The sequence below is a fragment of the Cryptomeria japonica genome, chromosome 4, assembly GCF_030272615.1.
Source record: "Cryptomeria japonica chromosome 4, Sugi_1.0, whole genome shotgun sequence".
NCBI lineage: Eukaryota > Viridiplantae > Streptophyta > Pinopsida > Cupressales > Cupressaceae > Cryptomeria > Cryptomeria japonica.
The window spans coordinates 57,166,617-57,192,775 of NC_081408.1; the positions used below are offsets into that span (position 1 = coordinate 57,166,617).

The window sequence follows — 26,159 nt, forward strand, 5'->3', positions numbered from 1 at the left end:
AAAGGCTTAGATTAAGCTTAAAAGATGGATGGCCATGATTAAGAGGTTGAGGGAGAATCAATAGGATTAAGAAGTGCAAATGAAATGGAGGGATAAGATTAATAGGTTGAAGAGAGTGAATAAGATTAAGAGGTTAATTTGAATGAACTAAGATTAAGAGGAGGGTTGACTTTATGAGTTCAATGAATCTAGATATGTGAGAAAGGACAAATGGAATGAAGAGGGGAATAAGACACTTGTCACATAACTACAAATTTAGATTATGACCCATGTGCACAAGTTGGAAGGTTATGATTAGAAAGAAGAGGATAACGAATTAATTAAATAAATTAAATTATTAATTTAATTAATAGAGGGCAAAGGTGGGTTTAGAAATAATTAAATAAGTAATATTTATTTAAATCTAGGAAAGAAAAGACTAATGAATTAATTAAATAAATTGGAATACTTATTAATTGATAGAGAAATAAAGAAAAAATAAATACGTCAAGACAACTTTAGGTGTCTACAATCTATAATATGCATAGTCCCATTGCCTTCACTAAATGTTAGAATGCTCCCACATCATGTGCTTTTCACACCCAGCTCAATAAAGCAATTGTTCTCCTAGTTGCTTATTTAGTGTGACTAAGAAAGTATATGCACTATCTCTTGACCACTATCTCCTTAATATCAATGACATTTCTTTGATATTGGTTGTTTGTCTTTATTGATTGCCTATGGATGTTTTGTGAGTCTGTTGTAATAATAAAACAATTATATTCTTTAATCACCTTTGGCCTTCCTTAATCATTGTTTTATTACCATCTTATTTCATTTCAAGACCTTTCTTTTCTGCAAGGAAGGGAGAACTTTCTTTCTAATTTCATCTTACTAATGCTATGCTTTCTCCTTTTGGTACAACCCAGCCACATTCACATGGTATATCAATTCAAAAAGGTCAAAGAAATAGTCAAGTTTTTCAAAGATGCAGAAACCACCCAAATTATTCTCAACCTCAACTTATTTTCAAAAATAAGCATCATCAATTGTCAAATGGGACGAGTTCAAGTGGTAAATTAGCAAGGTTTCTTGATAGAGGCTCAGTTCAAATCCCTCTATTAAATGCTTAATATGTACAAATGTTGAATGCAGAATTGAGTAAGCTACTACATCCCATTTTTTTTGGTGTGTCATACCCAAATGGGTAAGAGTAAGACTAAGTGCAAGTCCTATGTGAATTTAATGAAAGTGATACTCCTTGGTTGTGGCATCTAAACTAAAACAAAATATTATCTTGTCAAAAGATGAACATCATCAAGCCCTTTCTCAACATCCAAAAAATGATTTTTCAAAAAATCTCCTGAATTATCCAATCATCCAACATTTTCCATCTGTCTGAAGATTTGCAAAAGATTTACCTGCAATATTGAGGCTTTGTTCATTGGGAAAAAAAAATCTTGAGCCACTTCCTGGTTTTGTTGTTGTGAGTGTAGGATTTAGTATCTTCTTCATTTCTCATCCTACATGTGCTTCTTTATTTCATCTTCTAAGACTCCTAATTTCTAATCACATCTAGCTAAGGAGACATGGCCACCTTCCTCCTGAGTGTATTTCTTTGATCCCTCGAGGCTATCCTACTAATTTCCTGCCTCTACATCAAGAGGAAAGTTTAGAAAAATCTGGAAAGACTAGGGCAAAAAATCTTTGAAGAAAATTTGCATCCAATGTTAATCTCTTCCCTAGTCACAAATTCATTTAAAATTTCCTTTTCAGTCCAAAAATATCCTTTAATAATTTTTCTATGATTTAAGGATATGAAGACTTTTCATTTTCCAGTTAGGATAGTGACTGCAAAATATGATAGCACAACCTGCAATAGCATCCCTAGTTGGCACCTTAACCAGTGGCTTCAACCGATCCTGGCACTGCTAGCTACCTTTGATGAATTTTGGGTTAGCCATATCTAAAGAGAAGGTAATGGTGAAGCCGATAGACTTTCTAAATTGGCTATAGCCGTTAGTGACCCCTCCTGAATATCCACTGATAATGATTTTCTGTTGGGCCGGTTGACATGCTCTCCTCACTCTCCAGTTGGGTCTATTGAAAGTTGGTGCGCTCTGATTGGGTCTATTGATAGTTGCGCACTCTCTGGGTTCTTTCTACATCTTCCGGTTGTGGAGCAAACCGGTGCTCTGCTCCCCGGTAGCCGCGGTTCCCCCTCTCCACTTTATGGTCATGGTTTCCGGTGGAGTGATCGACCGTCTGCCCTGTTAACCTATTAAGGTCTCTTCTTATCAACGTGATGTGACACATTGTCGGCACCATTGATTAGTGCCAGTTTTTGGCTCGTGGCTATTAAATATAAGTGTACTTTATGAATATCTAGTTACGATTGGATCCTCTCAAGATTTGTTTATGATCACTTGACGCTTAAAGTCGGTCGACACCAAGTTGAGGACCTCTGGAGCAAATGGTTAGTTGGATACCGACAGCTCACGCGTGTGGGTATTTAATGGATATGTATTGTTTGCAGGGTGTCGTATTCTCTGGTTTGATGCCCTGCTATTTAACAATGGAATACCCTTTCTTTCCACCAAAATTTGCTTTCCTTTCTTGGCATCTTGTTATGGAGACCCCAATCCTCCTTGAAGATACTTGTCACCAAATGGCTTTCTTGGGCGAAATCACGGACAGACGTCTGCAAGAGGTCCTATTCTCTCGACGTCCTCTTATTCTCCACAGCCTAAAGAGGATTTTGGGAAAGGAATTTCTTATGGCTTACAACAGGTATAGAGCCAATGCCCATATTCCAACCTTTTTTCTTGCAATGATAATCTACTTGGGGACTAGTAAGCAGAAAGCAAAACTGCTAACGCAAATGATGTTTAAGCACCGCCTGTTGGGGGAAATAGATGCTGTATTGGACAATATCGATGCCAATCTTAGAATTCTGCTTCCCCAAAATTACTATGTCACTTAGCAACGAAGCAGAGGTGAAGAAGCTTGTGATTGTTAATTCCCTGGATTTCGAGTCCCTCCAAGCAACCTGGCCTGTCATCTCCAGGAATATTGATTTCCTTCTGAGAGCGGCTGGTATACAAAGTGGTTTCACCTCGGATTGGAGGGGCAAATTTCTCTGTGATGAAGATCTAGCGAGGACTGATGAGTTCGGGATCTTGGAGAATGGAGATCTGGTGGGATGGAAATGACTGGGGTTTTGGGTTGGGTGAAGAGTGGGTTCCAAACGATTACCGGCTCCCTAAGGAGAAGGCAAAATCGGCTGCTCATTCAAATTGTGGCACTGAATGTCCCATTGTCCTAGATGCGGCTAATGCGCTTGTGGATGATGCTTCTGAAGACTCTCTTTGACTCCAGTTGTCACTAGGCCCTCCGGTCTCTCTGTTTTTTGAGATTCTTTTCTTTTTGTCTTATAACCTCTGCATCTTTAAGAGGTCGGTATATAGTTGTACTCATCCAGCCTTCAGGGCTGGTTTCTCTTGTCTAGGGACTAGAGCTAAGGTAGGGGGTTTTCTTCCTGATTCTTTCCCCCTACCTCTCTTATTGAATCGGGCCTTGTATTCTCCTTTTTGTTTAATACAAGGGTGCTGCCCCTCTGCAGCTATTTACTTATTAAAAAAAAAAATATGATAGCACAACAGCTATGGAATGCCAAATTCCCAAGGTTTGGAATCTTAAATGTGACTACTTGCCATATATCTTATTGTACTTTTGATGGTGGTATCACTCTAGTCAAATGCTTCAGCTAAGAGGAATATACACTACAACATGAGGCACCTTTCCTAAAATCCAGCAAAAAATATCTTTTGTACCACCTGTCTGAATTGCCAGTCTAAACCACTAGTTACAAACCAAACAGCAAAGCCCCATATATACAAAAATATGCTGAAATATAGTTAAAATGCACAACACCAGATGTATGGTGTATATACCAATGTACCCAAATGTTCAATGTATTGATGAATAGAAAGTCAGTTGAAATAGGGATACACCATACAATATTCCCTAAGGAAAGAATCAGTCCACAATATCCCACTATGAGAAACATGCCTACTACACTACTCTATCCTTACAAACTCAATACAATTGATCCATAAACTGAAAATAACTGATCCATATTTCCAAGTTACAAGTTAAATTTAGGTATTTGCCTCTCCCCATCACAGATTAGCCTTCCACTCTAGTCCCAAAAAACATCTCTTTGAGAGGCTATAGAATATTGAATTTACAAAAGAGCTAATTGTCAATGTTACAACTTACAAGAATATGCACTTCTAAAGTCTATACCACACAAGAAAAATGAAAGGAAGAAATTCCATTGGTGTCTCCCTGAGATCAGAAGTAGCTCAGTTATAGAGATTAGAACTAGGACTTTTTATTCCATCAATATCTAATTTTGCTATTGTGTTTATGCAGAGATGCTCATTCTCTCCAGCCTATTTGCGATCTGTAACTGATGATCTTTGATAATTTCTAAGAGAAACCATCTGAGCATATAATGGCTGTTGATGCATAAATTTCGAACTTTCATATTATTTTTGCAGTGGTAGCAGTTAGTTCAGCCTCTTAACAGAATGGTTTGCACAAACACGTGAATCCTTTGGTTTGGTCTTTCATTTTCAACATTTGGTGGTGAAATATGGTTATAGTCTTCAATGCCTCCAGGGATGCTATTTACAAGCTTTGAATATCAATCTCCGTAGTAGTAGTGTTAAGTTACTAAAGCCAATTTATATTAAATTTTCATATAAAAATTATTAAATTGTCTAAATTACCATATTTAACTAATAAAAACCTCTAATTTTTCATATCCAAACAATTCAAGACTATTCCTGACATACCCTCTCTACAACCAAAAATTATCGTGTGGCAATGAAAATGCTATTTGTTTGAACCGAATTTTAACTTTTGAGCAATGACACAAGTGATGTTTTTACACAAAGACCACGAACATTGTAAAACATACTGGCATGTGGAACTCCCTTGCCAAGTACATAACCCATGAAGCAGAGGCATAAATGATTCCTTTCATGTCTGGGTACTGACATCTTAATTGATTTTACAGTTCTGACCTTTCATGTCTTCTCCTTTCTAAGATAGGTCATTTCCTGACCAGGTTAGCAGAATGTACACTGGAATGGAATGGAATGCAATCATGTTACAACACTTATTGCAATACAATGCTGATAACCCTACTTGAACAATAAACACTAAAACCAACATACCTCCCCTGCTGCTACAGTAATGAGATGTGGAGTAAAGCCCAATCCTGCTGAACCTGCCAGCCATTCCCTTTCTATTAATACATTTTGTACAAGGAAATTATTTATGATGAACAATAGGAAACGACTGACTGAAAAAACAAAAGCATCTCCCAGGGACCAGAAAGACTAAAGAAAAAACTACCAACATTTTTTAGAGAAAGCCACGGTGTCATAAAACCAACATTTTGCATTCTACATGCATAAACAATAAAAATGGAATTAGTGAAATAAAGGAGTTATTACAATTGCTTGATATATTAAAAAAATAATATAAAATAAAAACTTTGCTGAGGATGCTGAACAAAAGAGAATAGCTATTTGTATAAACCAGATTCGCTGTTAATGTGAGAAAACACTCCAACAGGGAGTCAAAGTACATTGACTTTAACCATGGGCTATAACACTTTCAGAAATAAACATGTAATCAAAGTCAACCGGCTATAGCCAGACCAGTATAACAAGTCAGTAATGAAATAAAGTTAACCAATGAGTGGTGGGAAATGATCCTATGCACTATACAAACAAGGTCGTGATGATTGCCAGTAAGCAGTAATCATCACAAACCTTATATAATTGCTAAGGTTGCCATTGGTAAACACAAGTGGTAATCATCACAAACCTTGTATGATTACTAAGGTTGCCATTGGTAAACACAATAGCAAGTAGAGATTTTCTTCGACAAGAAATACTTCAAAGTTAAATCATAAGTGAAACTTATAATACCTAGTCGTTATAAAAGACTTAGGTTACAAATACAGGGATAGAAACTAGCAAAAAATCAAGAGACATAAGAAAGTAACAACAAAGATAATCGACAAACACCCAAAATTGAAGATAGTGAAAATTAATGCTATCGTTGCTTAAATACCTAAAAATAGACAAACTAGATAACCAAAAATGAAGGTGAGATCCTGGAAAATAATCTAAAACAAAAAATGCAGCAAAAGAATTTCCTATACCACACCAATCAATAAACAGAACAAATTAAACTAGCATCACAAGATTCACAACAAATCTCAACAGGGCAAAAAGAACTGTAAAAGTGAATATGTACAATAAAATTGTATTACAATATTTAAAAGTATAATTAATTTTATGGAGATTTAAGATTTTTAAATAAAAGTAAGATCATATAAACAAGAAATAACAACAGAGAGAATGCCTTTATGACAGATAAGAACTTGAAAACCTCAAAAATAATAAAATGAGATTTTTTAATTACAGAAAGGTTAGTATAAGGGTCTCAATCAAAGCCATAAGAAAACATGGGCCACGTTAAGTTATCACATTTTGCTGTAATCATAAATAAAATGTTAAAAATAAAAATAAGAAAATCTACATTTTCTAGCAATAACATGACTAACGTGTGAGAATAAGATTGGATTTGAGTATTCAATGACTGACAAAACAGTCACACAAGAATAACTAAAAATTAAGGAATGTACAATTGAATAAATTTTAAAATTCAGTATTTACAAACAACCATCTGCACAATCAAGGTGTACTAAGAGTGGAGTTAAACTTAAAAAGCAACATGGTCTCTCCCAGAACAGTCCTAAGTGATATTAAATACAAATGGCACCTCTAATGGAAATATTGGGGCTGTTGAAGCCAGAGGTTTATAACAGAATTCTGAATGTGTTTAGTTTTTTTCAAACAGTCAGGATCTCAGATTAGCTTGATATCAACCTACAGCAGTTTGTTTTATTGAGATTCTTGTGATCCTGACTATTCAAAAGAATTTTAACATTTCAATTGTCAACAATAAAACCAAGGTGATTGTTTAAACTTTAGATTATCAAGGTTAGGTTGGGAGAAATTTTCCTTTTCAGATGCTAACAAAGTGTGATGATTTGGAGCTTCAATTTGACACTAACCATCAAGTTTTAATGACAAGCACGTAGGGAAGTGACAATTGTATGATCAAGTTTGAAGTAGAAGTATATACGTAACAGTATATAGACATTGCAGAACTAGAAGCAGAATGGTTCCATCAGAAAGATAAAAATCAGCTTGCAGTGTTGAAAAAACCAAGGTTGCACAGGTACGGGGGTACTTGGAGACTTTGGAGACTGGTGTTGGTACTGAGACTGGTGTTGGTACTGGTACGGCTATTTTTGCAAAATAGGAGACGTGGGTACTTGGAGATGCCAATTTCTTTTAAATATAATTTAATAATTATAGAAATTCTGAAAATATAATGACATTGAACATTAAATATAATATAATAATTTAGTAATGGTTGTTGCAACGTTTTAAGAAATCCTTGTGACCTGCATTTGTTTTGAGCATTGTTTTTTTTCCATTTGTACTACATTTTGATTATTTTGTTGCCTGTATTTTGTTTTTTTTAACATTTTAAGGTTTCCTTTTTTTTGTTTGGCTTGGAGACGGTGGGAGACGGGCGGATACGTTAGTGAGAAGTCTCCTCTCTGTGGAGACGTTTCCAACGAAGTTTCCGGTGCGGGAGACGCGTCTGAGTCTCCGGTACGAGTACCCATGCAACCTTGGAAAAAACTGAACAGTAGCAATATTTTATATCAAACTGAAGGATCGGTTTGCTTATGTTTAAATTTCCAATATATTCTGCAGGCTTAAGGCTTTGTTAATTGGTGAAGCTCGGTACTTCAATGCATGCCCTGCACTTGTTAGCTGACTACATTTCATTTAAGCTCATCATATGCATGGACGTTTAGAAGGCCTGCAAGAAGTACAATAGCAATACATGGATGCTTTAGACATATATAATGTAGCATTCCATGCATGTTGAATAGGTATCAGGCAAACTAATGCATGCCTTGAAAGAAGTCATACCCCAGTCCTGTGGGCTTATCTTAATCCCTCCCAAAGCAGGCTATATTTTCTCTTTAACAATCCAGATAGATTTCAGCAGCAACTGTCCCATTAAAAGGAAATGTTCCTCGTTCTTTGATTTTTCATTGAAACTTGTACCTATAATCTCTCAAATTCTCAACTCAAAGTCCATCATTGTTTTTACTCCATCATCCATTTATAAATGAAGTCAACGAAAATTTGCTTTAATAATAATAGCTAAAATTGTGGCTCAAATAGTTGCTGTCTTCTTTTGGACTAGCAGATTTGTACTATCTAATGGAAAAATATTTAACACTCCCTTTACTATTTTACAGATCAGCTAAAATAGTTATAAATGAGAACATTTCAATATCATTTATAATCTTTTGAGACGTAAGATTCTGTTTCAAAAGCATTTTCTATTACTATATCCTGACCTAATTGATTAAATCTATAAGTTAAACTTTACAATTGCTTCCTTTGTCATAAAATTTCCCTTCTAATATATTCCATTTCACATTGTTCTAGAAATTGGCAAGTCTATTAAATCACAAATATGAACCATTTGATTTCTGTTTTAAAATTTATCATCTCTCTTGAGCAAAGGAAAACTATATTTTTAATGGCCTTCTTGAGCCCGCATATTTTGACATCCTAGAAGGCCAACTTGGATAGTAATATGGTTGAATGACTTAGGAGAAGCTCTAATTAGACCAGGTACTTCATCATCAGGGCCTACAGCCCTCTAGCATAGCTCTATTTGTAGTAGCAAGAGTTGTTGGATACATTTGATTTTTTGGCACTTTGCACTTAGTTTATAGATTGACTTTGTACAAACTATATATTATGATTGAAATCTTTTCAAATGTAACCATCTAGTTATATGCACTATGAAACAATGCTTTGTGCAATGCAATGTAAAGAACAATATGAATATAAACAACAAAATCCTATTTTCTACAATTCATGGGTTAAACTCTCTATTTTATTTGCTTCCTACATCTCTATGCTAGGAAATGCCTTTAAATTTCAAAAAAAAGGAGTTTTTGTCTTCTTGTTTTTTTACAATTTTTATGTTTTTTTAAAATATGGTTTTTTGCCGATTTTTTTCAAAAACTCTTACACCTTTGGTTTGCCAATTTTTTCCCCAAACAATTTGTGCTGCTATGATTGAAACCATAGAAGCATAAATCAGGGAAAAATCATGATTAATCACGAAACAGTGGAAGTCTCATTTTTTCCTTATTAAAAATGCACTTTTTATGAAGAAACATTGACGACCAATTTTGACTGGTTTTTTCCAATTTCTGCCGTTTTTTAATATAATTGCGATTTTTTGGAGCTCAAAATACAAGATTTCACCTGTGTCTGATTTTCAGTAAGGTTTTAACCATAATTTTTCATGTCTTTTTGTTTTTCTCTCTCAGTCATGGCACAATTTTTCTTTTTACTTTGAAGAGTGCAGTGCAGCGTAATTTATTTCAGTATTTCTACACCCTAGGGTTTGCTATGATTCGTTTGACTGCTGCCACAAGATTCACCATTTTCTGTGACAACTGAAAAATCAAAAATCAAATCTGTGACAACTGAAAACCACATATGCAAGCAGTTGCATAAGTTTCTATAAATGGTGAATGGTCAAAAATCTGATTATAAATAAAGAATCGGCATACCAATGCCTGAATCTTCAAACGTCAACTGATGTACCAGTGGACAACATAAACAGCAGTAAGCACAGCCAAAAACATTGCAACAGTCAAACATTCCATCCATGCATCCTCTTTAATAGACTTTCTCATGTGTTCAAGAATTCAATTATAATGCTCATGGCAGTCTCCTCAAACTCTTGTCTGCCCACCTACTTCCTATTGTGAACACGAAATGTCAAAATGCCAAAATAACTCTAGAATCCCCCATAAAGAATCAATGTAAGAAATTTAAAAATGACACAAGTAGAAGTCATGATATAGACAGGTACTGTTGTACCAAATTGATTTTAGTTGAAATGAATTGATCGTCCCTCCTAAAAAGACAAAATCTATTTTACCATTTTAAAAGCCCCAAGCACCCAATTTAAATCCAAATGATCAATCTAGCTGATCAACTGATCAAAAGATCAGGGACAGAAGCACGAACTACTAATAGAAGCTGACCAAGCTGAGCCAACCCGGAGCCATTGAAGGAAAGAACTGTTCAGAACTAGAGAAGATGAATTGTTTGTTAACCGAAAAGACCCTTTAAAATCTCTCTTTTGGATGGAGGAAGGGGAGTGAGCAAGGAAAAGCACCAACTTCCTCGAGAGTTTCTACCTATTTCCTACCACTCTACCTCACGTGATATACTCTCTTGGTAGTGTGGTAAATGGAAGTTGGGAGGTGTAAGCTAAGATGGGATAGAAGTTAGTGAAGGGAGGTTAGAATGAGGGTAGGCTTAAGGGGCGTACAGGTAGGAGGATAGAAAGGTATAGTGTGGAAAGGGATGCTAAGGGAAGTAGAGGGGTAAAGGGTGTGAGATGGAGGATAGAGGATGTAGGTGTGGGCAAAGGTAAGTGTAGGTGATAGTGAAGGTATGTGCAGGTGAAGGTATAGGTAAGTGTAAATGTAGGTGAAGGGTAGTGGATGAGTATACTAGGATGGGAAGAGGATTAGGTAGGTGAAGGTAGGGAAGGAGATGGAAGTTAAAGGAGGTGGAAGTGGTAGTGGGGATAAAGGTAAAGGTAGGAAAGGGGAATGGGAAGGTGGATGGTGAATAGGAATGTAGGAGTGAATAGGTTTGGGCACCCACGGGCAATGCTGGGAGAGGTGGAAGTGATTATGCCTTAGTTGGGCAAAGGAAGTGTTGAACCTCACTTCATCCTTAAGAAAGAAACTTGATCAACTCTTGAGCAATTACAAACAAAAGGTTTAATAGCAAAGACTCGACAACAACCAACAACTAAGCTAAGACCGTTAACCTACAAAGCGAAAAAGTGGGGGTCAGCATTTGCAGTGGGGCAATGTGTGAAAACATCACAACAGGATGCCTAAGGAATTACGTTACAAGACAGAAAACAACATGGATTAAGTGGCTACACCTGGGAGAGTACTGTTAAAACACCACCCATCAAATGTTTATAGGGATGAGTCCATTCAAGGCATTATATGGGTATGAAGCCACATCATTTGGGAGGCTTACTTAGGATAGCACAATGCCAGGAGCTAAAGGTTTTGCTCGGAAAAAATGTCGATATCATGAATGCCCTCAAGGAGAACCTCCATCATGCCCAAAACCAGCAAAAACTATACGCTGATAGGAACTGTATAGAAAGATCATTTGAAGGAGACTTGGTGTTCTTGCAGTTACAACCTTACAAACAATCATCAATTAAAGCAAAGTGGGGCAGAAAATCTCAAACCCTGATTCTATGGACCCTACAAGGTCTTGAGGAGAGTTGGTGGGGTAGCTTATGAATTATAGCTCCCTAAAGGTAGCGAGATCCATAACATCTTCCATGTATCCAGGCTTAAAAGGGTCCTAAAGCAGCAAGTTGCCCCATGCACAGAATTGCCCCCTCTTGATGATGAAGGGAAGCTTATATTGGAACCAAAAATCATCCTAAATACTAGGGAAAGGAGATTGAGAAATAGAACTATCACTGAATTCCTCATCCAATGGAGGGGGCTACCAGAAGAAGATGCCACATGGGAAAGGGAAGAAAATATTAAAACATTCAGGGAAAAGAACACTAGCATGAACCAGGATAAATAAGTGTCTTATACAAGACAATATTATTGTACTTAAGACCATAAATGACATCAATGTAAGAATGTATAGATCATTAATTAGAGAATTACTAATACAAATAAAATAAGAGTAAAAAGATGGAATGAATGATTGATTCATGATATAATCCACTCTAGAACATTTAAAACCTTAAGGATCTTACCTTAAGGAGTTGAGCAATTTTGGTTAAAACCAAGAAAGAGGGAAGTGAGAATGTGGACAGCAAACATGAGCTGCCAAGTGGAGTAAGAGGGTTGAAGAGAACAACCACTCTTAGGCTTGGTGTAAAAATGGCTCAAAATAGGCTTCCCACTTCTTCATGTTGATGTGTTTTTTACTCACATACGAACAAAGAATAAAATACCTGTTGACTCTAAATTTTACTTTAAATGTGAACAGCCTTATGGGAAATTCAGTGATGGGGGACCTATTGCCCAAAACTCATTGAATGACCTCCGGGTTTAAGAAGTCGGCTCTTCATTATAATTGGGGAGGATAAGGGAAGGAGGAAACTTAAAGCAAAATGGTCTATACTATTTAGGCGATGCGCTAGAACATTTTGGAAAAGCATTAACAGCATATAAAACCTAGAAACATCCGGTTTTAAAGCCCATTCAACAATCTACTTGCCCAGACCCATTCAAGAGAATAATCCAACATAACACTCATTCAACATAAGATGATATTAACTATTCATTCAACAGATAACAAGTCTCAAAACATAGTTTAATCCGCGAAGTCTCACAACAAATATCACAGAAGTTATTGAACTTGAAAACAGCACAGAAGTCAATATATATTAAGTTTCAAATAAAACCACCACAGAGGCCATAGGTACAATACGATCTATCTATCATTCACTAAATTAAATCAACATAAAGGCTTCTTCAAATGAGCAAAAAGTCTAAAAACTCTCTGAAAGTCTGAAGCCCTAAAACAAGGAAAACATCAGCATAAATAGAGCCCTTGGCTCAGCTAACAACTTGCAGCATCAACAACCTTCCAGCAACCGCTTCTAACCAGAAAACCTGTCGTGGCACCCTTCGAGATCATACCCAACAAAATCACCCCTGAAGTTGTTATTTCCACCATATCGAGGCGATCTCTATACCTGCTCAACAAGAAAACCTTGATGTGAACCGCATCCTGACTCACGAACCACCATGGAAGACACGCGGCATCTCTGAGGACATCTGAAAAAGAGCACAAAAAACAGAACCAAATCAGGCAGCGCAGACGCACCAAGTGTCCTTATCCTCGCACGATGAATGGTGGGGCCGAGAGGAATGCCATGTCATAAAAAACCCAAGCCACTTGGCAACTCCGCGTTCCCCCAAACTTCGAATGGAAAAAGCGAGCAATCAAAAACAAAGCCAAGACGACATCTGGCTCGCGCGTTTTGTACGGGGAGCATAGCTAGAAAATCAAAAAGAACAGGCGCCACCCAACCAAAATGCCGCCTACAGATGACTCCGAAATAATGTTAACAATACCCAAAAGTATCTTATCCTCTCTTGAACAAAGTTTCTCAAATGTTGAAGATTGGCTTAAGGATCACTTGAGATAACTCCAAGGTTCTGGTATGCCAAGTAACGAAATGTGGATAAGCACAACGGTTTGATGTGATTATGCTGGAATCACAAGGGGACTTACATTGAATTGTCGAATGCTTGAATCGCTGGAACTTGATCATATGATATTGTAATCTTGCAATACTTTTTATCCTAAACTAGCTTGAGTTGAAAAAAGGGCAAAAGATGAAGGGTTGAGGAACTCTATCTTAAGCCTAGAATGCAAGAATATGGGTGAATGATTAGATGGAATCCTACTAGGCGATGTCTCACCATCAACTTGAACAATTTGACACAAGCTCGATGCAATCTTTTAAGGGATAATTCAAAGATGTTCAAATCCTTATCATCAAACATTGATTACCATTCAAGTTAATGCATAAACAATGGAAGTATAACAATTTGAAGTTAAGCGCATATCATTCCAATTGACCACGCAAGGCACACTTACAATCAACAAGAGGCTAGTGGTATGGACTAAACGGATTCCACACAAATGCATTCAACAAATTCATCCATTCAATCTAATTATTCATCATCTAACATGAAGATCCAACAAGAAACTATGCACTTTGTAAATAAACAACACAATCCACCATAACTTCAATGAAAAGGAAGTTTATTTACAATTTTGGCAACAATTTCTGCCTTATCCTATTCTACTCTAGCTACCATCTTAACTCTATTCACTATTCACTACTCTATTCACTAGCTATTCTTCTATTTCTCTATTAACTATTAACCTTTACAAATGAAGAGCTTGAGCTTTATATAGAGAGCTCAATACAATAAACGGCCAGGATCAAATCTCCATCGACGGCCAAGATTTTACATTGAAAACCCTAATTAGGGTTTGTTACAACAAACTAAATTCTGGCCAATGAAATAATTACAACACTTTGACACATGTGATCTCTAGAATATTCGACCAATGGATAACAAGGGTAGGTGCCTTGAAGTTTGTACCATCATGGATGAGTCAAGTTCATTGCATCTAGACATCCTGACGTGGAACTTCTTTGATTGGTGGAGGTAGTGATTGGGATGACAACTAGGAAGTGACTTCAACTTGCACTTGTAAACTTGGTTCATCACCATGAAGGGATGTTGAGAAACATTTCTTGATATTTAACCTTTCAATCTCGCTCAAAGTAGTAGTGATGGGAAACATTGTGGTAGCTGAGTCCTTCCTTCATCCTCGCTCGCTTGCCTTGGGGTGATTGTATAACTTCTCCATTGCGCTCCTTTGATCTCTTCATGTCTCCATAGTGTGGTGAGAGTTGAGACTCATCCTTCCTTGATACCCTTGTGCTTGCTGATGAAGTTTTCTTCTTGAACTTGCATGGTGGCGGAGTCTTGCAATCTTTCCTCTCTCATTTCTTCAAGGTGTTGCTTTGCAATTTGCATCATCTTCCTTACATATCTGCAAAACAAAACAAATATGGCATCAAATACACATAGTATATAACCTTGATAGTTCTTTTACTCAATATATTCTTTGATTTTATGTGTTTTGCAGGTTTGGTAAGAGGATTTAGAGAAAATCTATTCTCATGAAGGAGCACTTGAAGTTGTTTTCGGCTCCTAGAGAGGAGCACTTGAAGTTCACTCCAACCCTGATGCTCATGAAGTTACCCTCAAACTTGTCTTTAAAGTTTAAACTCACTTTCATTCATTTCCCTTCATCCTATGGGTTCTACCATTGAGTCTTCCCACCATTTATTGATGCAAACATGATAAATTGTCCTTAGGGAAGGGCTCTAGAATAAATTTGCTCCACATGGTGTGCACATGAAGTTCGCTCCAATCACCTTGCTCATGAAGTTCGATCCAAGATGAGAGCACATGAAGTAACCCTCGAACTTACCCTTCATCATCTTAAATTCAAAATTCTTCTCTCCTAAGACATTAAATTATGTCAAGGAAATGATCTATTAGTAGTTTTGCATCTTATTTTGGGCAAATGAGATAAATTCGCTCCCCTGGGCCTGAACATGAAGTTCGCTCCCCTAAGTGAGCACGTGAAGTAACCTTCTATCTTTCTTATTCATCTTCTTAACTCAAAATCACTCCTCCCAAGCATTAAATCGGTCCAAAGCAATGTTCTCATAAACAATCTTGCAAATTCACTCTTGATCACTTGGACATGAAGTTCCCTCCCTATGCTCAGACATGAAGTTTGCTCCTCTATGCCCAAACATGAAGTTCGCTCCTCTATGCCCAAACATGAAGTTCGCTCTTGAGGGCTTGGAGATGAAGTTAATTTCAAACAAACTCTTCTTTAATCACTTTGTTTCATCAATTCAATCCTTAGTTGTTTTTTTAAGTTTTCATCTAAAAAAACATGTCAAACTTTACCTATGAAGGCCTAAAATGCAAAATTCGCTCCTATCAAAGAACACAAAGTAAACTTTGCTCCAAAGAAGGAATACTTGAGGTGATCTCAAATCAAAATCATGCTCACTATCTTCATTCAAATGCTCCAATTCGCACTCAAACAAGGCTTCTAAGACAAATTCACTCCAAAGGTGATGGTCATGAAGTATGCTCCTGAGGGTATGCACATGAAGTGAAGGCTCTAACTCACTTTCGCTCTCTTTTGCTCACTCTCTCAACTTAAGTGTGCCATGCCATGCTCATCATGAAGTGTTAGGAAGAATTTGCTCTGAGGGAGGGAGAGGCACATGTGGTGGATTAGACTTTGGCACTTAGTGCTTTCTCACTCATTCTCCTTCATTCCATTTGGTTGAAATCGTGATGAAATTCACTTCATCCATGACCAAGGTGTTACTGAAGGCTAACAAACTCACTCATTTCACACCTCACACAAGGCTATCCACCTGACTGCTAGTTTCTTGACCACCTATACCCTTCATTGCAAAGGCTAATAGCTAAGGATTCTAACACTATCCTAGAAAGCAAGAAAAAGTGGGGGTCCCCATTTTCAATGGTGCGATGTGTGAATACCTCACAACACTTCCCAAGAAAGGAATGAGAATGGCACAAAGGCTGACGTGAGCCACCAAGCAAGAGCAAGTAAATCTCTTAGTCTTGATGTAGAAATGGCTCAAAGGTAGTCCCCATTCCTTCCAGAGATAAAGATTAAGTCAAGTAATGAAAGGGAACTATGGCTCAAAGAAGTCAGTTCCTCTCAAGATTGGGTAAATTGGCTCAAGGAAGCCTATCCCTCTCAAGTGGATAGAATGGCTCAAGGAAGCCAATCCCTCCCAAGTTGGACAAAAATGGCTCAAGGAAGCCAGTCCCTCTCAAGTTGGGCAAGATGGCTCAAGGAAGCAAGCCCTCAAAGTTGCAATAGAAACTAAGTGTTAACCTTTCTAACAATTATCATTAGTTTTATATGTTTGGTACTACTAATATATATGCAAGTGCATTCACTGAAGGAGACATGGGGGGGGAGGGATGCGGGGGGTGACAAAAATTGCTTAAGGATAAGCAAAATCAAGAGGGGGAGAAACATGAAGCCACTGTAGAGGACCAATGATGATTACAGAAGATCCATATTGTAGTAAGCGGCTAAGATTGAGGCGACATACATATGCACAATAAGTGGCAAAGACTAATGGGACGAATTAGCAATTATGTTCGGGTTAATATGATTAAGAAAGATAAAATACAAACCGCCTAGGAAACATGTTATAATGAAGAGGCACAGATTATTAGACATTAGTTGTTATTAACCCCATGGGGTGCATTAGAAGGTTACCACAAAGGGTGCATCCATTCAAACTACTAAGTATTTTAAGCGGAGAGAACAGAAAAGAAAGGTTAAGGAGAAATAGGGGAAGATCAAGGCCCAATCCATACACTAGGACGGAAAAGACATTGGATACCTCCTGAATCAATAAATCGTGGAGTGAGGAGGGAATTATATTGCTGGCACAGCCCAATACGTTTGGGAATATAATATTTACAGTCTATCACAAGATCAGAACAGAATCATTGTGGGGGACCAGCAAAACACGTCGTACAGTCGCTCTGCAAATAAAGAATATCCATTCAGATTCTATATAATAGAACTGAACTATTCTACTCAGCTGGTTATTATAGAGCTATCAGTTCCAATTTATTACCCATCAAACAGCACGGAAGAAGGTTCTTTGCTAACATCACATAGAGAGGCTTAAAACATCAAATATATATATATATATATAGACCTTCTTTTTCATAGCAATATATATCTACTTTAAGACTTTATTCATTCGTAATAAATCTGTTACCCTAATTGGACTGTTCTGAAACAATTCTCTGCAAATTTATTATCCCATTAATCTATCAAAGAAGGAAGTTGTATACGGGATATCACACAAGGGAATTTGGCTTACCCAAAATTACAAAAAACATATACATATACTGTAAACAAAACAAAGTAAAATGTCATACAAACTGTTATTCTTCCTTGATCTTCCTTAATTAGTTGTCAGAATACAGGTTGGTAAATTGTAGGGGACAAATTCATTCAAAAAACAATTTCATCAGCCTTGAAAAATCAAAATAAAATATACTGGCAAAAAGTCCCTTGAAAAAATTGCTAAAACTCAATTTCTATCATTTGGAGACAAATCCCAGGTATAGAGCTACAGTAACTACAAATGTCTAGAAACTACACATTTATCAACCATGAAAAAAAATCAAAACCAAAAATAAGGGCTTGATGTTAAGAACAAAATAAACTATCAAAGAAGTTGCTTTAACTCCATCTCTTATTTCTCTGCCAAATTATAGGGTAAATTGTTTTGCTAACTAGAAAATGTCTTTAAAGAACAAATCTATATTTCTTAAGAAAACAAAATTAGATAATTGTAGAAGAACAAAAGAATTCCTAAAAGAATGATGGACCTTAGTTTTTCTCGTTCTGGCTAAAGGCAAAAAGTGAGGCTACCTAAAAATGCTTAAAAACTAATGTCTAGAAACTACACATTTATCAACCATAAAAAAAATCAAAACCAAAAATAAGGGCTTGAAGTTAAGAACAAAATAAAGTATCAAAGAAGTTGCTTTAACTCCATCTCTTATTTCTCTGCCAAATTATAAGGAAAAATGTTTTGCTAACTAGAAAACATCTTTAAAGAACAAATCTGTATTTCTTAAGAAATCAAAATTAGATAATTGTATAAGAACAAAAGAACTCCTAAAAGAATGATGGACCTTAGTTTTTCTCATTCTGGCTAAATGCTAAGGCAAAAAGCGAGGCTACTACAAAAGCTGATAAAATTAAAAGAAGCAAAAAGTGCTATCACGGCAAAAAAAATATCAGTCCTCAGTTGCTCTCATTTTATTGGCAAATTAGGTCAAATTCCTCAATTGCTCTCGTTTTATTTGTAAATTGTACGTCAGAGGCTGCTACTCACAATAAATGTCTTAAACTAAAATTTCAATGTCTTGAAAAATCAAAATTAAATTCAACAAAGAAAAAACAAAATAATGCCATCAATTGTAGGTCAAAGTATTGAGGACTTCATAGTAAAATCTTGAACTGGACCTTTCCACTCAATGTGTGTGACCAGTGGCATGTATCCTATCCGACAAAGCAATTGTAGTACTAATGTTACACAAAAGAAGGTAAATTTATCAAAAAACAAAAAAACTTACAAAAATTATTGCCACCTCCATCTTTCGTATAGCACTGTAGTGGTCAAATTAAACAACAAACTGATGCGCAAAATGTAGCACACAAGAGAGCAAGACAAAAAAGAATGTGAAGGACCACAAAAAGAAGCCAAATGATATAGAATAAATTAAACATTACATAAGGGCTATCAATATGTGAATCTCTGCACTATGTCACCCAATCTCACAAGAAATCTGCAAATACTCTCTATAACATACAATCAACTCAAAAACTCTACCAACAAACCAATTTGTAAATTACTTGAAATTATTCTCCCACCCAAATTGTTCAAATAACCAAATCTTCCCAATATAGAGCACATGCCACTTCTGCTACCACACTCAATGGAAGGCAGTCGCTAAAACAAAAGTGCAATCAAGTAGTAGCTCAACTAGCAAGGAGCCATCTCATTAACAAAAACCACCCAACCATTCCTCAATTAAATCAAATTGACATCCTTGTAACCTTCCAAAACTAACATCTGATAGAAGACCTAATCACGTCATCTCACAGTCTAACGAAATAACTAACCACCTAAAATATGACATTGATTAATTTCATGAAGTATGCACACAATGAACAAATTACGTGATCCAGCTATTGGCAAATCTTCCACACAATTGAACATATCTTTGCCATAGCTGTCAAACTTCATGAGTAGAGTACTCACCAAGTCAGCGAGCATTCACAAAAGCATTTGTCTGGTGAGTTTTTGGAGTACTCACCCAATTTTTGGCAAGTATATTCAAAAACCCAGACAAGTGTGTATCATTAACTTAGCAAGTTTGAGCACAAACAAAAACAAATCTTTTTTTAAAACAATTTTTTTAAACAAAAATGTGCCAGATACTTAAGTTCTCTCTTGATTGATAAAATTGTGAGAATGGTGTGAGGCATGAAATTGTGTGTGGTATCAAACGCCTTAATTTGGGCTTGGTGTCGAGGGCTCTACCCCTCGACCCCACCCTGTATCACAACAAGGAATGCACCAAGGGTGTTGCCCTTGAACCTTGCTACGGGTGTTGCCCCTTGATCTTGTAGGCGCGTTGCCCCCAAAGCCCCACAAGGGGTGTTACCCATCAACCCCCTCAAGGTCTTCACTCACAAACCCCACTAGTTATTTGGATGTCATGTCATTACGAAATTTTGTTACAATGAGAGAGTTTGGGAGTGAGACAAAAATCAACAACTTCGTCGATTATTTTTTTTACTATCATAATATCATTAATCATTGATGAAGTATCATAATATTAGTATCAATGATTCAAAAACTATTATTATTATAAAATACAATACAACCTTCAACTTCACACAAGTAGAGGACAAATCAGAGGTCATTGATTTGGATGGCATTGATCTTACAATGATAAGACAAGACATATTGAGGAGACCACATTGTTTATTGCAAAGAGATTGCTGATTTTGAAAAGCGGGCAATAGAGGATGTGGTTGCAGCAAAAGGAGCTACTAGAATATCATTAAATGACATTGATGAGGCAAATGAGTCATTGCCATCTAGCAAAAGCATAGAGGTCAAGTTGGAGCCACAAACACAACCTTCAATGTTGAGCAGGGAGCTGCAATGAAGTGCAAGGATTTGGACGTCTCCCCAAATTTTCACTAGACTAGGGAAGAGGAAAATATAAAATATTATAAAATGCAATTTATGAATTATGATGATGAAGTTTGTTGTGATGTTTTCACACATCGCCCCATTGCAAATGGAGACCCCTACTTTTTAGGCCCTTCAGGTCTTTTGGCTTTGTTTTTTGGGTCTTTTCACAGCAGTCTCATCAGTCTCTCTGCTTTGCAAGTGTTTGGGGGTCATATTGATTAAGTCTGCTTTTTGTTTGAGCAAATTTGGTTAAGTCTAGGACTCGTTTTGCTAATTTTAGGGTTTTGCCTTCAGTCCTAGATTTTAGTGGTTTCTTTTAGGGTTTTGGAAAAACTGAACATATAACTAGAATCAGGACCCTTCAAGGAACCTCCTAATAAAATTTGAGCCAAAACGGAGCAACTTTCTATTTTTAGAAAGTTCCTATTTTTTAGTGATTTTTCTGAGTCCCAGAATGTCATCATTTTGCCAAAAATCAAACTTACTATTTTTAGTAAGTTTCTATTTTAAGTGCGTGCTTTTCTGACCTATTTTGCCCAAACCTTGACATTTTGAAACACTTACTATTTGGGAAAATCTATTTTTGGCAAGTTCTTTACAGGAAAACACTGAAAAACTAAACATCCCTAAAGACACTGAAGACTGAACGTTCCTGAAGATAATTTCTAAATCCAGAAGAGTCAGAAGGCAGACAAGTTGGATCAAAAAATGGTTAAGTATGGAACTCCTATTCTAGAAGAGGAAAGCATGCAAAATCATCCAAGTTTGGAAATTCACATCAATCCACCAATGTCATCCTGATCCGAAAATGGCCTAAAATTTCACTGTCTGAAAATTTGAAAGATCTTCCAAAATCCAGAATTTGCATTATGATTTCTAGGGACCTAAAACCACTCTCAAACATCCTGCCAATATATATATGAAATATAACTTAAAGTATAAGTCCTTAAATGTTATATTTCATATATATATTATGATAAAGGAAGATTCCTCCATGGTCAAAATTCCTTGGCCATAGTAAAAATCTGCCCTACTCCCCAGGAAGGCGCCAAATTGAAAGGGTAAGGATCAAGGAAGGATAGACAAAATCATGAATTCCTCCTCCATGAAGAATTTTCGCCCTAAGACAAGGGCGGGCACTATAATGAGGTATGCAGGGATAGATGAAGAAGTGCATGAATCCTTCACCAATGCAAAACTCCGCCCAACACTCAGGTAAGGCGCTAAAATGAATGATGCATGGAAAAGACAAAAAAAAATTTCCTCCTTGAACAAGTGAGAATTCCGCCCTAGGCCAAAGGAGGACGCTAAAATTAAGCTACCATGGAATTCACAAAAAAACATCAAAATTCCTCCTTCCTTGGAAGGGTGCCAAAAAGAGATATCCATGGAAATGGTTGAAAGACTCAAAATTCCTTTACAAGTGAAGAATTGTGCTCTGGCCAAAGAAAGCATGTTGAAATGACTAAGTCAAGGAGAATCAAGGAAGTGATGAATTCCGCCATGAATTCCATGCCCAAGCCGGAAAACTGAAGAAATTTGTCTAAGGCATGAAAGTTCAAGCTTCAGGAAGGAAACTTCAAGAATTCAAAAAAATTCCTTCCTCGAGGAGGAGGAAATGCGTCCAAGGTGAAGAATTCTAGAAAGTGGAAAAATTTTGGCTAAGTGCTGGAAATTCCTTCCTTCAGAACAGAATTCCAAGCAAGGGAGATATCACACCCAAGGATGAATTGAAGATAAAATTTCTAAGCCAAGGAAGGAATCAGGGATGAACTGAACAAGAAATTCCCCCTTGGGAAAAATTTTGAAAAATCCATTCTTGGGCATCAAATCACGTCCAGATTTCAAAAATTTTACAGATTTGGATTCGTAGGAGAATTCTCTTCCTCCTGGACTTGAAACCCTCATTTGTGCAAAATTCCTAAAAAATTAGGAGATGGTGAAAATTGATGGAAAACCTTCTCCAAGCAAGGAAAGTTGAAGAGACTTCAAGAAAATTCTTCTTGAATCAAATTTTCTCTCTCCATCAATTCTAGATGTGCAAGAGCGAATATACAACGGTGGGGTCCACTTGCATGGCGAGGATCTATTGAACGCATGGCAATATGGTGGTGCATTCATTGCTGGAATATTTGACCAAATGGCGACCCGATCATTGCATGTTGAATTTATGGCAGATTCCTTTTGCATGCAGCCGCCGCATGTGGAAATGATGGAGAACTTATGACATAATGGGCGATTTTTGCATGGATGAATATTCAACACGTGTTGGACGAATTTGGAAAAGGTGGTACATTTAATGCGCAATGGATGCTATTTTGGGTACTTTTGAATTAACTGTATAAGGGCATGATGGGTTATTAGATGTTGATTCCCACCTTGTTGCATCTTGAGTGGGGAATCTTTTAAGGAAAACCCTAATTAGGGTTTTGCATGTAATCATGGCTTCTGGCCTATATAAGGGGCAACCCCCCTCATTTGTAAAGAGGGAGACTTGTAAGAAATTGTTGCGATAAGTTTTTGAGAAAATAACAGTGAAACATTGTTCTCTGATGGTGTCCACTTAAGTTAGTTTTTCAAAACTTGCATGGTTTCACCTTCCTCACTTAGATTAGAAGTAGTAAAGTGTGTTGATTTCAATGGAGAATGTAATGGTGTCTGATGAATTTCCATGGTTCATACTTTTTGCATCTTGCTGATTGTAAGTTGCAGTGTAAAGTTAGCCTAAGCCACTAAACTTGTGCTAAGTTTGGTTGTGGACAGTCATTTGGATTGCGCCATGTTGGGTATTCAAATGCACTTTCTCAATATGAAAATCCTTCATCATCCTCAAAAGATTGCACTGGTTCTTGCGGAGTTGTTGTTAAACTTGGCGAAGCAGAGCTTGGTTTATTTGGAATTTGTCCACCAGAGCACTATTCATTGTTATCATTGCCCTTAGGAATAGATTTAAATCCTTCTAAACCCTTTCCCCTTTAAATTCTTGTTCATTCCAACTAAGTTCGTGTAGAAGCAGAAGCATCGCAGAATTGCCATATCTAATGATGGAGTCCCAGCCACAGTGAAGAAGTGAAAGAACAATCCAAAAGTAAGGCCCCCTGGGTTAACAGTAAACCCATCAATCAACTGAGTCACGTCCACGCATTGAAGGAACCTTGGAGTTAGCCGTTTGCACTTTTTGTGCAATCTTAGCATACAGACTAATTTTGATCAAGAGAGGGTAAGGTGATCGTTGGTAACTTTATTCAGTGTTCAACGCTGTCATAAAAAAACACGTCAACAAAGTCCAAAGGCAATCATCATAAATTCATAATAGTTGCCAACTAACTATTGTAGCAGGGTTCCACATGTTGATGTGATTTTGTACTCAATCTATATTCAAATATATCAAATTTACTAGAAAACATTTTTTAATCTTTTATGGAATTATTGGATACATTTTGTCATTGAATTTCACAAAAAAAAGTGTTAAATGAAATTTTCAAAAAAAAATAAATTGTCGAGTTTTTGCCAAGTTTTTTTGAGTCTTTGCCAAGTTGCAAATTTTAGATCTACCCGATTTTTACCAAGTCATAGTTTGCCAACTATGATCTCTATAATGATGCATGGGAATATACAAACAATACAAGGGTGCACCAACAAATAGAAAAACACGTAGGACCCAAGCCACCTAGCCACACACAACAAACTGCCATTGCACAAGACATGCATTAAGTTAAACTCGCATGAGTAGGGTGATGCAAGATTGTACCATCCCAACGATGTTCTTGCATCAAAAACCCTTGGTAAAAAGATTGTGAGCATGGAGCCCACAATAAAGACAGCTCAACAACTAATTAGCCACCTAAGTTGACTTACTTCACCTTCAAAAACCCATGAATCGTCTTTTGGCACCTTAGCCTTCCAACAAATTAGATATTCTTTGTACTCATACTCCATCTAGTCTTATTTCCTATGGGTGATTCCCTCTCTATTATCATTATATTCTTGAGCTAATGAATATTACATTGTAGAATGGCTTGTTATATAAGCCAAATAATGAAGCAATCAATACTCATATTTGGGAACAAATTCTCAACAACCTACAACCTATGTGAAATAGCTAACAACAATGTGCTAATGATAGCACAGTAATAAAAACTATAAAAAAAATCCCATGATGTTATAGCATATTAGAGTCCCATAGAAGCAATAATCTGCAAAAAATCTACAAAAAATCGTGATTATACCCGATTAATCCTAAATCTTGGAGCCAGCCGATTTATTCCCTGAAAAAATCCTGATTCATGAAAAAATCGTTGACCCAATTTTCAATGATTTTTTGCATTTAAATCACGTTAAAAACCCAAAAAAAGGGCAAAAAAAAGTGAAAAAAATCATTGTAAAAACTTGCAAAATTTTAGAAAAACTCGCGAAATTACCGAATTGCTTAGAAATAGGGTTGATCCAAGACAGAATCAAAGTCAATGTGGAATCAACGTTGAAAAAGTTTGTTATTTTGTCCATTTTCGAGGGGTTCATCATTCCCCACACTTCACTTGTTCAAATCCATGACCTCAACGACCCAACAAAGGCAGAAAGCCTACAAGCTCAATGGACTAGCAGGGGTTTGAACCTTGGTAGCTGCCTCACCAATGGAGTGTTTCTACCACAACACTAAATGCCCAAAGACATATATAATGTATATAGATATAGATATATGATTTTTAATTTATAGTTGATATGGTTTATATATAGATATAGATATATGATTTTTAATTTATAGTTGATATGGTTAATTTTTGCTCAAACAAAGACATACAATTCATTATGCGAGCAATACATCCAAAGTGCTCCACAAAATAAATCTGAATGACAACAAACAAGCTTACATAGTTGTAATAAAAGAGCCTCCAACACGTCCAAAGGGTTGAGCTTAACTGGTTAAAACACTGGGTTCTCACTGTGGAGACCCAAGTTCAATTCCCAATAGGGACATCTGAAGTGGAATTCTAAGCTGTGACTCTTGGCCTTCCATAGGATGGGGAAGGTCTTGGGGTCAATCTAATCAAACATAATAATAATAATAATAATAATTTAAAGATATGTAATGGGAATGGGGCCCCCTACTGTGTCCCCACTGGTTCATAGCTCCAATCAAAAGCTATTCAGGCTTCAGCGAATTACCGATCAAAAAAAAAAAAAAGAGCCTCCAACACACAATCATTTAAATTTGTCTCTACCTAAAATAGTAGTTGCAAGCTAGGTATTGCCAAAACCAGTGACTTGCTAATTTTTTACTTCAGCTAAACAAATGCCTTTTGTTGAATTCTACCCCATATAAAAGACTTACCAATTGCCATCTGGGAATATAAAGCATTGCAACTGTGGAATATGATTTGATAAGCTTTCTCAAATATTGAATTACCCCTAGAAAACTCCTTGCCTTGATCACAATGAAAGTCTTGGATCACTTCAAAATGGCTTCCACTTTTACTAAATTCCTAACAATCGATGGATCTCTT

General features: G+C 36.6%; 1 protein-coding gene across 2 annotated transcripts in view; it reads right to left on the reverse strand.

Annotated features, from left to right (window-relative positions):
- LOC131038995 (AT-hook motif nuclear-localized protein 10) overlaps nucleotides 1-26,159 on the reverse strand; it is an 83,125-nt gene that overhangs the window by 37,720 nt on the left and 19,246 nt on the right. For both annotated transcript variants that reach the window (XM_057971626.2, XM_057971625.2), the window contains exon 2: nucleotides 5,226-5,278. In XM_057971626.2, coding sequence (XP_057827609.2) covers nucleotides 5,226-5,278 — 53 coding nt within the window. The remainder of the gene's footprint in view (nucleotides 1-5,225; nucleotides 5,279-26,159) is intronic.